Source organism: Grampus griseus (genome assembly GCF_964374135.1).
Source record: "Grampus griseus genome assembly, chromosome: 17".
NCBI lineage: Eukaryota > Metazoa > Chordata > Mammalia > Artiodactyla > Delphinidae > Grampus > Grampus griseus.
Genome location: NC_139011.1, coordinates 77,244,281 through 77,260,602, shown reverse-complemented (window position 1 = coordinate 77,260,602; position 16,322 = coordinate 77,244,281). Strand labels below are relative to the sequence as shown.

General features: G+C 44.2%; 1 protein-coding gene across 1 annotated transcript in view; it reads left to right on the top strand.

Annotated features, from left to right (window-relative positions):
- Positions 1-16,322, top strand: part of XKR4 (XK related 4) — a gene marked incomplete at both ends in the record, with an annotated part of 322,922 nt that overhangs the window by 211,336 nt on the left and 95,264 nt on the right. Inside the window, one exon of the mRNA XM_082674791.1 lies at positions 6,705-6,904. Within this exon, the coding sequence (XP_082530917.1) occupies positions 6,705-6,904 (200 nt within the window). The remainder of the gene's footprint in view (positions 1-6,704; positions 6,905-16,322) is intronic.

The window sequence follows — 16,322 nt, the reverse complement described above, 5'->3', positions numbered from 1 at the left end:
GTTGCTCTTTGCACCTGGAAAATATTGATGAAAAGGAGCTGAGAATTTAAATGCAATTTACATCTTCAGAAAATCAGTGGACTAGATTTTGTGTAGGTATGTGGAGGGCGTGGGTTACGTGTGGGTGTCTTTGTGTGAGGTATGGTAGGGAGTTACGTAGATGTGTTTGTGTGTCTACATCTTCAGTAATGCTGAGGAAATTACAAAATTAAGATATTCTTAGGAATGAGGTCATGTTGATAAGGTTGGTGCAGAATTCCTGGTGTCATTTTGTGATGTAAGGAAAGCCCTATCTTCCATTAGCATGCTCCACGGGACGATAAATTAGAATGACCCTATCAGGAAATGAGTCAGTCATACAGTAAAGATGGCAAACATCTTCTGAACGTGTTCACCTCAGAGGAGGAGTTGGACACACCGACATTTCAGAGTGGGGTTTACCGGGAACATCTCCTGTCAGCAGGAATGAGAGCTGTGTGTTTAAGCCACTACCCTCTCGTGCTTACTGCATACTTCATCCTCGATGATGAAGACTTGAAACTTTTTTCCTTCTTAAATGAAGGCAATTCATTGGTAATTATGCTAAAATTTTAACCATAAATATGGCCTTTTCTAAATCCTCCCTATATGAATGTCTTTTCATTGACATCAACTTCCTTGGTCACCTATGCCTGTTGGGTGTTATTTGTCTTTTTATTAATACAGCAAAGCAGAATCCTAAGAAAAAGAACCTTAGTGACGCCTCCAAGCCCCACCTGGACGCCATGCTGGATCCCTTTGACACTCAGGAGGTGTAGAAACTACCTTGTTTCCCAGCAGAGTGGTGACCTTCTGTATCTGCCCTCGGGGAGAACAGGCAAAGGCCAAATCCAACACTCCCCAGAATAAAATGCCTAAAGGAAACAAGAAGAACTGAAGACAAAACCACCTGAATTTTTAGGGTCAAAGAGGTGGCCTTATAGAGGAGCCCAGAACACCGATAACCTTGGTGTGCAGCGACATCCCTGCACACCGTGAACGCAGCACGTGCACGAGACACACCTTCTTGTTTAACGCTCACATAGCCGTGAAGGAGGTACGGTTCTCTCCACCTTAAGATAAAGAAACTGGGATCAGAAGCTAAGTGGCCATCAGAATCAGAGGGGAGAAAATACTTCCCAGTTAAATCATAATAACACAGATGCCAAGGAGACAAGACTGCTTGGCGTTTGTCTTCAAGGATGCAAAGGGTCGTTTTCCAGGGACAGGCCGTCAGCCATCCTCCCCTCCCCCAGAGTAGACATGTGTTATAGTGCAATGTGAAGGGTCTGGATTAGACTAGGAGGGCAGCTCACAACCATGAACTTCTCGACTCTGTCTACCCAGCAGATGGCTGCCAAGAACCATTCAAGAGCTAACTTGTGGGCTTCCCTGGTGGCGCAGTGGTTAAGAATCTGCCTGCCAATGCAAGGGACACGGGTTCGAGCCCTGGTCCAGGAAGATCCCACATGCAGCAGAGCAACTAAGCCCGTGTGCCACAACTACTGAGCCTGTGTGCCACAACAACTGAAGCCCGCGCGCCTAGAGCCCGTGCTCTGCAACAAGAGAAGCCACCGCAGTGAGAAGCCTGTGCGCCACAATGAAGAGTAGACCCCGCTCACTGCAACTAGAGAAAGCCCGTGTGCAGCAATGAAGAGTAGACCCCACTCGCCGCAACTAGAGAAAGCCCGCACGCAGCAACGAAGACCCAACACAGCCAAAAATAAATAAATAAATTTATTTTTTAAAAAAGCTAACTTGTGGAGTCACATATCAAGGCATCCTCTCGGCATCTCTGACCAGCATCCTAAGTTCCCAGGCTCCACTGGTGGGTTGGATGGAGCACAGTGGAAGCATCTTGTCAGATCCACTGAGTGAAGGTGTAGAGGCAGCCATGATGAGGGCCCTTCGTGGAAGGCAGACAGCACAGGCTCACGTTGCCATCATAGCTGTCTACGGCCAAGGGTGCAATTCAGCGCCTCCCAAGTTTCTTTGGTCCTGATTTTGATTCAGGGACATCTTACACAGCTGTCCCTCGTTGGGGGCCTCTTTGTCTCCTGGGGTTCAGTTTCAGACCTGAGGCCTCACGTCTACCACATCACTAGTTCTTACCAAAGGGATTATAACTTCTTACAGAATATTTCCGTTCTAAAACCTCTTCCCTTTTTGAAACTCACCTACGGGTGCTTAACACAAGAAGTAACTCCAAGGCTCTTGTCCTGGTAGCTATTAAAAACACAAACAAACCAAGACATCTGCACAGAAGAGTTAACTTGACAGTTCTGCTCCTGTTTCTGGAACACAAGGACTTTTCACTGGAACACAAGTCCTTCTTCACGTCATTCTAAATTTCTGTGGAAAAGAACCCATGAGCTTATTCTTTTATATTTATTTCTCAATTCCCTATGCAGTTTACTAGATTAAAAGACACAATAGTCTAGCTTCTTTGAATAATCCCTCATCTGTCCCCATTTGTTAGAACTGAATGACAGATATGACCAGTCTTCCTTTGCTCTCTGCATTGATGTTCTGTCTCTAGAACAGCTGGTATTACCAGTTAGGTGAGAGGTGTTTGGGGCTGTTTGTCAACGTGGACAAAATTCCCTGCCCTGAGAAGTAACTTATTATGAAACCAGATCTCCCTAGAGTCAACCCTCTGGCTGGACGCTCTGGGGAAGCAGACGTGGAACTGCATGATACAGGTCAAATGTAGAACAAGAGCTGAAGCCCTAAAGACCTCTCTCAGGGACTCGCTCTACAACTGGAGGGCTGGTGTCCACACAGCCCACACAGGAGATAGCCGTGGCAGAGGGGAAGGAACCTGACACTGAAGTACAGATTTGTGTTTTCATCCCCCATTCATGTGGGGCAACATTTTCGTACCATGTGATGTGAGGAACTGGTGGGAACAGTTGTGTCTCATGGTCCACATTTCTACTCACACTCATTGGGCCTCTTCTCTTCCAACCTTCCCTTCCGGCAGCTGATAAATAAGGTGGTGAGAAAAAATAATAATGTGACAGAATGTGGTAAACCATTTACATATTGACAAGATGGAAGAGAACCAATTGTGATCGCAAAGCCTCTTTATTGTCATCGTTTTTCAGAGCACAGACTTGAGAAAAGCCCAAGCTGACTGAGCTGTGGGCATAAGACCCCTGATGTCCATCACTGTTGAGTTAGAGAAAGTAGAAAACTCTCCTGATACTGTGTAATACTCTAAATAGCGCTAATGTCCACTAAATCGCATAGACCATTGTGTGCTTCCAGCTGGAAGCAAAAACTGATGTGATGTAGGCTCTTGGTCCGTCTCATGAAAATAACTAATTATAAAGAAATAGAATTTGAGACTTTCCCCCCAATTCAACTTAACACACTTTGATGAATCCCAGCGTGAACAGAAAATAGTGCTCAATGGTGAGCTCCAGTGATGAGTGAGCGCCCTCCAGCCTTGGAGGTCTGGAGCAGAAGCCAGCACAGAAACAGATAAACCCACCCAGTGAGGTAGCTCCCGTGTTAGCGGCATGTGCAAGTTGGGTGCAGGGAAGGATTCTCGGTTGGAGTCATCAAGGAAGGTCTTCTGAGGTGAGATACATCAGCAGAGTTTTAAACCACAACTGTAAGTTTCCGTAGTGGAGAAAAGAGACAAGGTCATTCTAAGAAAAGGTAACGTGAATGTGCAAAATGTACTTCAGGCCAAGAGTGCTACATAGGCAAATACACTTCTTATCAGAACGCAGGGCATTTTCCTCATCTTTGTGTCTTTACATATGTAGTTTCCTTGGGCTTTTTTGGAAATGTTTGCATGTTCTGAATTTTTAAAATTCTGAAATCTTTTGCACATTCATGTTACCCATATATATAATGCTTGTATAACTATATATTATATATATATAAGGCATGTGTTTTGGCGTAACCTTGGAATTTTTAAGTAGTCAGATAAAATTATTATAAGGACTTCGACTTTCTGGTCAACTTTCTTCAAGCAAGAAGGCAACCTTTGTATTCAGTGATGTATAGGTGTTAAGCGAGCCCCTGTGGCTCTGGTAACCCCTACCTTCCCCCCTGCCACTGTCCTATACCATAATACTGTGATGGGAAGACAAAATCACCTTTTATTTCTGTTCCAGAATCAAATTTTCAAATGTGATTCATGGAAGGAATGAATGAAATGGAACACAAAGGAAAATATACAAACCAATTTTACATAAATCAGTAAAAACTGTGGCAAAGCAGCTTAGGAATGTTGACCTACAGTCCACTTGATCAAGACACTTATAGCAGGGGAAAGCTTTGGATTCACAGGGAGGGAAAATATAACATAAATCCATATTATTTCTTTTATTTTTATTTTTTTAATTTTTATTTTATATTGGAGTATAGTTGATTAACAATGTTGTGCTAGTTTCAGGTGTACAGCGAAGTGATTCAGTTATATGTACACATGTATCTATTCTTTTTAAAATTATTTTCCCATTTAGGTTATTACAGAGTATTGAGCAGAGTCCCCTGTGCTGTACAGCAAGTCCTTGTTGGTTATCTATTTTAAATATAGCCATGTGTACATGTCAATCCCAAACTCCCAATCTATCCCTCCCCCCCCATTACCCCAGTAACATAAGTTCGCCCTCTAAGTCTGTGAGTCTGTTTCTGTTTTGTAAATAAGTTCATTTGTGTCACTTTTTTAAGATTCTGCACAGAAGTGATATTGTTACGCCACTCAAAAGTCAATTCTTGAGAGACAAGTGTTGGTAGGGGAAAGGTTGCTTTATTTTGGAGGCCAGCAACCGGGGGAAGGGCGGACTCCTGTCCAAAGGCCGACTCCCTGCCGCCACTCAAGGAGCAAGAGTTTTTATAGGCAGAGGGAGGGGGCTACACGCAGAAACAGCACAGGCAGCTCTGACAGGCATCTTGAAATTGGTCGTCGGTGGTCTGACCAGCGTCATCTCGATTGTTTTAGGTACAGATAATCTTCAGTTCCAGGGTTGGTTTGTTTCCATTTCTCTGAGGCCAATTCTTGGAATTGTGACAGCTTCTGTCATGGCTACAGCCCCAGGCTGTAGTAGTTACCTTCATCATGTAGTTACCTTCTTCAGTATCTGTAAGACAGCTCCCAGGATACAGCTCAGAATGTTATCCATAGCCCTTAAGGAGGAACTACAGGTCCTTGACTATGCTCAATGACTAAACTATTATTATTTGGTCTCCTAGGACTGTTTTCCTCTGTTTCTGCATTTTCTCACTTCTCTGATTAAACTTATTCTTTGGCTAATTTTCTTCCACAGACAAAAGGCAGGCGGAGGACATGGTGGGGGCAGGGCAGGGAAGAACAATAGGGTCCTGCTCCGTTTCAGTATCATATGATATTTGTCTTTCTCTGTCTGAGTTACTTTGCTTAGTATGATAATCTCCAGGTCCATCCATGTTGCTGCAAGTGGCATTATTTCGTTCTTTTTAATAACTGAGTAATATTCCATTGTATATATACATATTACATTTAGAAGTAATTAAAGTTCCAAGTGCTGTGAAGGAGAAATTGAAGCATGTTCAGAGAGTGACCAGGGTGTCAGGGGACTTGGGGGGTCATGGGACATGTGGCTGGGGACACTAGGACTTTTGGAAGGGAGGGGAGGAAAGTGGAAATCTCTGGGGACTCTGAGGTGTCTTCCAGTATTAGAAAGGTTGTGTAGAAAAGATGAATTGGATTTGTTCAATGTGACCCTCAGGGGATGGATCAGAAGCAAAGGTGATGCAGGAGGACCAGTTTCAGAAACTCTCTCCCTAACAGTGCCGGCCTGTTACTCAAGGACCTGATTTTGAGAACTTCATCACTATTCATAAGGAGTGAGCACATCATGACCCAAAGAACAAGATAAGCCAGAGCAGTAATTAGATCAAAGACTATGTCACTTTACTTTCTTCGTAGTATCTATACCCTCTTGTCTTTTCTCTCCATAGGATAATTTGACTTCTTTTTCATGGTATTAAAGAACAGATACAAGTTTGTCAGAATAAAATGTGGTGACCATTCAGAGACAGCCTCTTTCACACCCAACGGGAAATGGCACTGGCTTTCAGGATTGCCAAGCCTGCTTTCATTCTCATACTCTTCCAAACACTTTTGGAAAATTAATATGCAATACTTAAGGTTACCACATTGGTGATTATTATCAGGAAATTTTCTTCAAGCAGTGGGGTAATTTTATTTTGGATTCAATACACTGTTTTTTTCTTCTTTTGTATAGCTTTGACATTTTCAATAGTAAAAGTTTTTGAAAAAGGCATCAGGAGGGTTTACAAACACATACGTCCTAGAACTTGACTTGCCTCATGCCCTTGGAGACATCCATCTGCTGAGGACCATTGAGCACATGGTGGAACTGACCAGGAAGGGTGTCTGTCGATTATCAAGGTGGAAAATCCCTTCTACACCTGTGTCTCACCTCCCTCTTCATAGTACAAGGCAGTGGAATGCTTTAACGAAGACGAAAATTGCAGTGACTCCTCAAAGGGAACCTTTAAGAATAAGGGCCAACCTGGGGCCTTAAGGGATAAGCCACTAAGGTAGTTGTTTCATGGACGTGCTTGCGCATATATGGTGGTTTGCGGAAGAGAAAAAACAGCCCTGGTGTTTGAAGGATGAGTTATCACTCCGGTCTTTCTTTTTCTCTGTGTTTCCTTTCTAGGTATTTCCACACGATATACTTAGGCATTCGAAGTCGACGGGGCGCAGAGAGTGGCCGGTGGAGGTTTTATTGGAAGATGGTCTACGAGTACGCAGACGTGAGCATGCTACACCTGCTCGCCACCTTCCTGGAGAGCGCGCCCCAGCTGGTGCTGCAGCTCTGCATCATCGTACAGACCCACAGCCTGCAGGCCCTCCAAGGTAAGGGCTTGCAGCTCGCTTTCTGCATTTGGGGGAAGGGGGTCGGCTCCTCTTCTCACAACCCGAGGACCGTTCCGTGACCCTTGGACGCAGGTCACGGTGCTCTGGGTTCTCGTCGGCCGCTTGACACCTGTATGTGTGAATGAGGCCTATTTTCTTCTTCGCCATCACTTATCGTGGGTAATTTACAGGAAGACTTTTTTGCCCTCAAGCTGCCCTCCGAGTAGGAAAAAAAATCCTCATGATTTTACACTCGCTCAATATGAGAACAGAATCCACTGAAGCTTTCTGGCTTGTGCGATAACTTCCAAAACTTTGAGAAAAGACCTAGAGCCCTCTCTAATGTTGCATGTATATTAACTATTACATATATTATATACATTTATGTATAAATTTAAATATATAATACATATTTGAATATTAGGGTAATCGCCACCATTTCTTTTTGATATTAGGACACAAAAGGCGAGAGATTAAAGGAAACGATAAAGATTACCTTAATATTTTTACAAAGAAGGTCATATGGGAAAACGTTGTCAGTATTTAATAATGTATTGTTTATGTAGTACTAAGTTTTATAAAATGAATATTACAGTCAGATTCATATTTTGGGGTTTTGCCGTCCTGTTTGATCATCTCATCAGTAAGACGATTCCATTGATAACAGACCCGCCCTGACGTTTCCGTAGGACCTGCTGCTGAAATCTTTTCTAGAAGCAGATTAGACAGACCAGTGGGTAGACAGGTGACTACATGGCTGGGGGAGGATGGATAGGTAACATTTTCTGCATAGTTTCCTGGTAATTCGTCAATCCTGTAACGAAATAGATGTTGTTAAACAGGTAACGTTCTGTAATGTGCTCGTTTTGTTTCAGTCTCAGCAGAGCCTTGCTGTGACTCGCTGTAGGTACTGGGCCATCCTCTCATCTGATCTGGTTGGTCTGGGGAATCTCTACAAGGTCCTTATAACCTTTTATAGCAAGGAGCACATAAGCCTGGGCTGGATACTTTACTAATTGGAGGGAGGCATAGTACAGGAAAAGAGAGATGGAGTGTTTGCTGGTAGCCAGTGGCCCACTGATTTATGAATTCCTGGCCCAACCCTGGTTCCACACGAGAATAACTTCAGTCCAAGAAGTTTGAGAAGGGAGTCAAAGAGGTCCATGGGGTGGGAGCCTCCCACACTAGTAAGCAAAATGGAAGAAAGGGAAAATGGGTGTTAGCAGAGAAGCAGAGGAGAAAAGCCTGGGGGAGGCGAGCTTTATCCACCCCCCCCATGGGAATTATCCGTGGACGAGTCTCTTTAGACGTGAGACACCACACGCTGCAGAGGGAGGCTCCAGCTTTGCTTATCTCACTTCCTCGCTGTGAGACCTGGTACAAGTCACTTAACCTCTCTGGTCCCGGTTTCTCAAACTAAACTAGATGATCTCCAAACTCCTTGGCAGTGCTCTTCCACCACTGCATCCGTGAACGCTCAGTGAACTTACGGGGTCGGGCGTGTGCATCAGGAGGTGATCTGTACGTGAGGACACAAATTCAAAGTCAACATCAAACTGAATCTCTGTCAAATTCTCATCTCCAGAAGACCTTGGCACCCCCTTGGTATAGTTACACACCTGAGAACTCTCTGGAAGAGAAAACCCCAGGCACAAGTGAGGAGTGTGGCAAGCCACCTTCCTGGGTGGCCCGAGATTCCTGACGGTCTCTGCTAGTTTCCTAAAAGATCTGTAACATCACAGAGAAGTTTTTATCCTAAAGATGATGGAGATGGAGAAGGCAAGGAGAGGGAGGGTGTGAGAAAATGAGATCACCTTTTCCGTTTGAGAGCTTTATGTAAAGTTTTATAGAAAAAAAATAGAGAAAAGACAATTCTTTGTCTTTATCAGATTATTCGTCCTAAACATAAGAATCAAAATATGTGTTTTTTGGAGCTGTGGCTCTTCCCGGATGCCTGGTGTCCCCAGCTTAGCGGCTAAGCTCACTGTTGCATCAGGTTTGCTACAGACTTTGGGAGCGGGACCTCGTCCTTGGCCAAGGCGAGCCTTGCTGTCAAAATCAGAGAGCCATGGGGAAAATACGTCCTGTGTCACTCCCAAGGGGGTCAAAAGACAGTTGGATGCAAAGATCTCTAGGATTAACGCACGTCACTGAGCACAGGATGAGGAATCAGGCCACTGAGCTGATCTTACGGTTGCCACTGTTTAAGCAGGGAGATGGGCAGAAAGTTGCGTTACAAGACCGAAGAGGGGAACTGCCTGACAGCAAACAACCACCACAAAACCTCCAACAAACGAAGACCAGCTCAGGCAATGCCGTCTCAATCCTCTTGCATTTTGAGGAGAAACTTATCTGCAGAGAGAGCGTCTAAATTCAACCCTCGGCTGACAGATGACCCCCCCTTACAAATGAACCAGCTTATAAATTAAACTGATGTGAATTATAAGAACTGAGCCTTTCCTCTCTAGGAAAAGAAAAATGAATGTGATAGAACCGAGTCTGACATGTATCTTTATGGTAAAAGATTCTTAAGATTTATATGTAAAAAAACAACTTTCTGCAATGCACGCGTATAATCAATGGCATGAAAGCTGTGAGGTATATGCAAATAGCTCTGAATTTAAATCTTCACAATATTTTTATTTAGCAGGTAAGAGTGGTCCTAAGTCTGCAAGTTATTTCCATAAATGACTATGTCTAAAATTATTATTTTTAGGACAGAAAGAAAAATGCTTTTTTAATCCAATTTCAACCATCTACTGCTCTCTGATGGACACTCTTTTAAAACCAATTAAAAAATCAAACAAGAAGAAGTACAACATTTAAAACTGATGCTGAAACACTGTATTCCCCTTGTGGAAGTTGGTGTAGCCCTAAAACCCTGTCGGCTGTGAAAACCCTTTCTCAGGGCTCCTTACTTATTGAATAATTAAGTCAGAGAGGCCTCGCTGTACTGAAGGCCAACAGGCTCAGTGGAGAGCTAAGTAAAGCATAATTGTTTCTCGGTTTGTCCTGTCCCAGGAAGGAGAATTCAGCTCCTGTTCTGAGACCAGGAATCAGGGCCGAGCAGAAACTTAAACATGAATATCCAGTTCCTTCCACTCCACACTGCCATCTTTGACAGAATTGCTGCCCTTCTTGGAGTCTGGCATTTCCCTGGGAACATCTGTCTCTGGAGAGCAAGAAATAACTCAGGGAGTCTCAACTGTACCCGCACAAGTAAGACAGCACATGGAACATGAGACAGTACAGCGGCCTGTGCTTAGAGCTCCCAGTTTACACTGCGCTATGTTTCCAGTCTAATCCCATATCCCCACCTGGAGAGAGCGAGCGAGACAGAAAGGCAGGCGGGAAGGACAGAAGGAGGGGCAGAGAGATGTAGAAGGACTGTGTGTGGTAAGCAGAGATGGGCAAAGCGCTCTTGCTGGTCTCCGGCCAGAGGATGCAGCCCTCTGTGTTAGAGATGTAAGATGCGGCCCAAGGCCTGTCAGTCCTATTTTCAAGCAACATCTCAAACCCATCCAGGACATTGGATTCTCTCTCTTATAGATGGCGCAAGCAAAGGTAGAAGGTTAACTACCTTCTACAGACCAAAGCTACCCCTCCTTATAAAAGGGCTGGCTGGGCTGGAGGGTCTCTGAAGTCACTTCTAGCTTCGTGATGCTCAGAGCACTCGGCTTTGGTTGTGTAGACCAGCTGGCGGAGGGGGTACTGATTCGTGCACGTACAGGTGTCCACAGGCCCTGCCCAGCTGGCAGCGTTGCTCAGAGCCGCACCACGGGGTGGAAGCCCGTGGGGGTGGAAGCTCCTCGGGGCGGCCCGGGATGCCGTGCGGGGTCGCCGCGCTCACACCGTGAGAGCTTCTCAGCCAGAACGTGTGCACGACGGCCCAGGCTGCATGCAGCACAGTCACCTGGCTCTGACGGCCAGGTGTGCACGCCCGCGCTGCAGAGCCTTCGTGTAGGAGCAGCGCTTCCTGGAAGGAACCATCTAAAACAGAACAAATCGGGCTCTCACCAGATGCACGTAGGTGCCTACCTAGCAGCACAATTGTTTCCACTTTTTCCAGATGGCTTTAGTTCTTCATTTCCAATTTCCACCTTTACTCGCCATTGTTGGAAAATCTCTTTTACACCCCCTGTGTATTTAAGCTGTGATGCGCAGAGTGAGTTAGGAACAATTGCTTTCCCACAGGCCGTGTGCCCAGGAAAGCTTTGCTGAGCAGGAAAATACACCGACACCTACCTCGATTCCGATTTCTTCGTATCCAAAACCCCCATGGTTGCCCGTTTTGCCTACAGTTTATCCTGAACACTTCATGAACGGAAGAAAGCAAAGGGGGCTGGAAGAAGTTTCTAATTATTCTTTTCCTGTCTTGCATCCCACGAGACTACAGGGAAGTCAGAGGTTAAGGGGCTCTCCTTAAAAAAACACGGTCCCCAGCCAATCACGGTAGGAGACACCTTGAGTGTGACAACTGCCTCCTTTGTCACATCCTGATGAGGACTTTTAGGACCTAAACCACTGGATTTCCAGTTGCCCCATTTTATGCTAAAGCAGGTGGAGCCACTCCCGGCTACCTTCCCGAGGCTGAGGTTAGAGAAGGAACCCCTCAACCCCCAGGCCCAAGTTCTCTGTGCCGAGTTCCTGTCTCTGCACCCGGCTCCACCCGTGGATTTCTGCAGGGGAGGGAAAAGGCCGGGGAGAGAGTCAGCCTGTGAGTGGGGCTGTGTCCCGTCCCTTTTGATCTGTCTGTTTTTCCGTCGCTATTTTCGTTAAGTTCATTAACACATTTATCGAACGTCTATCGTGTGCATGATGGTGTGTGAAGGGCTGTAAAATCTGTCCTAAAAAAAATTCACTTTTTATTAAAAGTTTGTAATGTGACATTATAAAGAATGTGACAAAACATATTAGAAAGGCCTAACTCATCTGGGTGTATTTCAGAAGAGCTGTTCCGTCTTCTAGATGGGATGAGAGAAAACGAGAGCAGGTCTAGGTCCCCGTCCCACCCAGAGGGACCACACAGCCCCTGCTTCTTCACTAGAGGGCAGTTCACGCTGCGTCACAGACACTACACGGAAGGCACATAGTGCCTTAGACCATGGAGACTGTGTCACATTAAATATATCCAAGCAGCCGAGTTTGCAACTGATACATCTCTCTGAAACGTCTGACCACAGATCTCAAGTGGTCACTCAGCACTGTCAAGCATCCGACATTGTTCCTCCTTGAAATTCACTCTCCTGCTACAAAACTCACTGTTTCCTTCCTTCTTCTGTGTCCTCACACTTCCATCTGCCTCCATCACTTCAAACCACTGCTTTCACTTCCTGTGTCAGTGAGAAAACAGAAGCAGTGAAATAAGAATGGCTTTATTTTCCCACCGCTAACCCCACCTCCTTCTGCACCCATCACCTGGCTTCCCTCCGTTTACTATGGGTAACCTGCGCCTGCTCTCATCTCTTGACCCCTCTTCTGCGCTGGATCCCGTGCCCTCTCACCTACATAAGCATCCTGTTCATGAAATTACCCTCTCTCTCTCCTGCATTATCAATTTCTCCTTTCTACTGGATTACTGCCATCGCACATAAACAAGCACACCGTGATAACTCTAATCTTTAGTTTTTAAAAAATTGTCCCTTATCACCTACTACCATATTACCACAATTAATTATATTTTAGTGCGTATCGAGTTCTTTCATGTTTCGTATATATTACATTAAAATAGAATTAAAATATGGGTACTATTTTGTAACCTCCTCTTTTTTGGCAATACATCATGAGTGTATGTCCATGACGATGTATGTAATTCTACGTCATTTCTAACTACTGCGTGATTTACTAGCACATGGATTCTCTTTTTCTTTTCCACTAATTCCATGTTTTTGAAATGATAAGTGATCATCTATAGTCACCATAATCAATAATCCTATTATAAACACATTAAGAAAATCTTTGCAGCCTTAGTTAAATACCTAAAGTGAAATGGGTGGATTTGAGGACAAGCTTGCGGGCTTGAAGGCTTTTGATACTTAATGTCAAACTGGCAATTTTAAAGTACATTTCTTGAGAGTTCTGCAATGTCTCAACTTTCTGATCCAACTGCACAGAAAGTCAGTGAGGGCAATAAATGTGACAAGGACTGGCAATGGGACAAATCTTTTGAGATTTGGGAAAGAGCTCTTCATGGTGCCTATTGGAATAGGAAGGGCTTAATTCCAAGATGTGTCCTAGTTTCTTCCCTTGTTACTTCGTTGTGCCCACCATATAAACTTTAGTAAATCTATTCAATTAAGCAGCAGCTCTTTTTTTTTTTTTTTTTTTTGTGGTACACGGGCCTCTCACTGTTGTGGCCTCTCCCGTTGCGGACGGAGCACAGGCTCCGGACGCACAGACTCAGCGGCCATGGCTCACGGGCCCAGCCGCTCCGCGGCATGTGGGATCTTCCCGGACCGGGGCACGAACCCGCGTCCCCTGCATCGGCAGGCGGACTCTCAACCACTGCGCCACCAGGGAAGCCCAAGCAGCTCATTATTGATGAAACAAAATTTTAAGAACAGCTTCATCAAAGACTTTTAATTTGAACCAAAATTGTTAGGAAAGTAGACATAGGTTCCTCAAAGCACATAACAAAAATCTGACCCAAGGAAACTTTTAAAGAGCTAAACCACACAAAAATGATAAAACAGCAGCCTTTACACTGGACAGTTGTGATTTCTTTTGGCTTTGAGGATATGTTAAATGTATTCAATAGTAGTTAGTGTGAAGGCCCACTGGGTATTAAAAAAAAGACAGCACGTCCTCCCTCCCAGGTGCTGACAAATTCCGTAGAGGCTGATGCGGGTGATGATGTCACAGCAAAGGCCGGCACGCATTACCTCCCGGCTGCATGGACCCTCTGCTCTGGGCCCATTACAAGCAGTTGGTGGGTATTCATTGAATAAAAGGAAGAATGAATGTCTGCTGGGTGACAAAGCCCTAGGCTAGGTGGACTTGATACAAAACCAAGTGACATAGCCCCTGCTCTCAAGGAATTCAACCTAAGGGAAAAGAAAGACCAAAAAATTGTTATTATTCAATGTGCTCTATACTGTTGGTGGCCATGTTAAGGCCCTTTGGTGACATAAAATGATCTCTTATAGAAAATGATACAGACCACAATAGCCAAAACATGGAAACAGCCTAAATGTCCATCAACAGATGAATGGATAAAGAAGATGTGGCACATATATACAATGGAATATCACTCAGCCATGAAAAAGAATGGAATAATGCCATTTGCAGCAACATGGACGCAACTAGAGATTACCATACTAAGTGAAGTAAGTCAGAAAGAGAAAGACAAATAACCGTATGATATCACTTATATAGGCACAAATGAACCTATCTACAAAACAGAAACAGACTCATAGACATAGAGAACACACTTGGGTTGCCAAGGGGGAGCGGGGAGGGAGAAGGTTGGCCTGTGAGTTTGGGGTTGGTAGATGCGAAGGATTACATTTAGAATGGATAAACACCAAGGTCTTACTGTAGAGCACAGGGAACTATATCCAATCTCCTGTGACAAACCATAATGGAAAAGAATATAAAAAAGGAATGTACGTGTGTGTATAACTGAGTCACTTTGCTGTACAGCAGAGATTGTTGCAACATTGTAAATCAACTATACTTCAGTAAAAATAAAAAAGAAAGAAAGAAAATGATACACAGAAAGTAGAAATGCGGTGCTGTCTGACGTCAGGGAATATTGGAAGAATCAGGGAAGTTTTCATGAAAAGAGCAGCCTTTGAGCTGGGTCACAACTGAAGCCTAACATTTTGTCATGTTCAGTAAAGAAAAGATAGCAACATGAACAAAACCAGAAGAGGGAGGCCAGTGGTTTTGTCTACACCTGTCTGTTCAGCGATGCTGGTGGATAACAGTCTCCTCAAATGAATGGGATTGTTGGTGTTACTTGTGGCACACGATTAGATTTGTTCCTCATACTTGAAAAATATTTCTAGTAGCAGGGTAAATCCTGCATATATACTTAAAAAATACACGTATTTTTCTGTACGTCTTACTTTTCAGCCTGTTTCTGCATCGTTCGGTATTTGGGGGTTATCAATAAGTCAATCAATAAAATAGTAAACTACCAGTCTGCTTGATCAATACATATAGGGAGTTGAATTTTAAAGACTCATCATCATCAACATCTTTGTAAGGAGAGGCTCACACACCCGACAGGGCATGCTGGCCACACTGCTCCTCTCTATTGAAAAGTATTGGCAGAATAAACGATGGGTGTCATGAGGGTAATGATATTATTGATCCCTTTATTTCACATTCAATAGCCTCTGAGTCATGGTACCACTCCAATTTATACTTAGAAGAACAGAGAGAAGCTTCATTTGCTGATCATTGATTCAAGTGCTTGAAATCAACTCTGTATGGTAGCAGCCCCCAGCACAGCTGTGAATAGTTTTGAATTTGAATCATTTTGAACATAATATGAAATAAGGGCGTGACTATTTTTAGGTCCTACTTAATTATCTCCAATAATCAAGCATAAATCTTGGTATTTTTCCACTCAGTGTTCCTTCTCTCTCCCTCTCCTTCTCAGTGAGATGTGAGTGAGCAGGGGTGCGTGCTTGTTCAGGCCCTGGGTGATAGACTGGGTGGGGTGAGGGTAGCGGGTGAACAGATGCGAACAATTGCACACTCCTGGCTTGGGAGAGCAGCAACTTGGCGGAAAGTTGCGGAGAGGTTGGTGCAACAGAGAAGCAAACAGACATAAGGGCTGTCTGCAGTGAATGATGTCCCCAAACACTCACTGTTCCTTTGCCTTTCTTGTGGCTTCCTTGTTTGCCAACCTCCAACCTCCCCAAATATTTCAGTAATTTTTCAGCACTTTGTACCTTCAAGGCGTCAACTTAAAAAAAAAAAATGTACAACGTAGGAGTTGTGAGTTTAAGTTTTATTCAGGGTGATAAATAAATTTAGATAATTTAGCTCCGAGGAAACTCTTCCAAAGAGGTAGGAAAGGAACCAGGATGGATATGATTTTTAGCTGGGAATGCGTGTAGTCCAGCATACATCCTGGTAAAATGGTACTTCTGGTCTTGAAGAACAGACATCTCAAGTTAATGATTTCAGTGCTTTTCTATGTATAGAAGATGCAAAAATCTGGGTTCATTAAAATTCTTCCTGAGATACACATCTAACTATCTAAGGGACTGTTTTTCCAAAGCACAGAGTGTCTCATCCTGACTTCACCCTGAATCTCTCCCAGGATGTACTGTCCCTCAGCTCTGCGGTGACTAACGACTGAATCCCTGTAGAGCTGGGTGATGAGCAACGCTCTTTGGGCATTTTCGTTTGTTTACAAAGGAAACAGCAGCCCACTCACCTGACCTTTACCCCAAACTCAGAG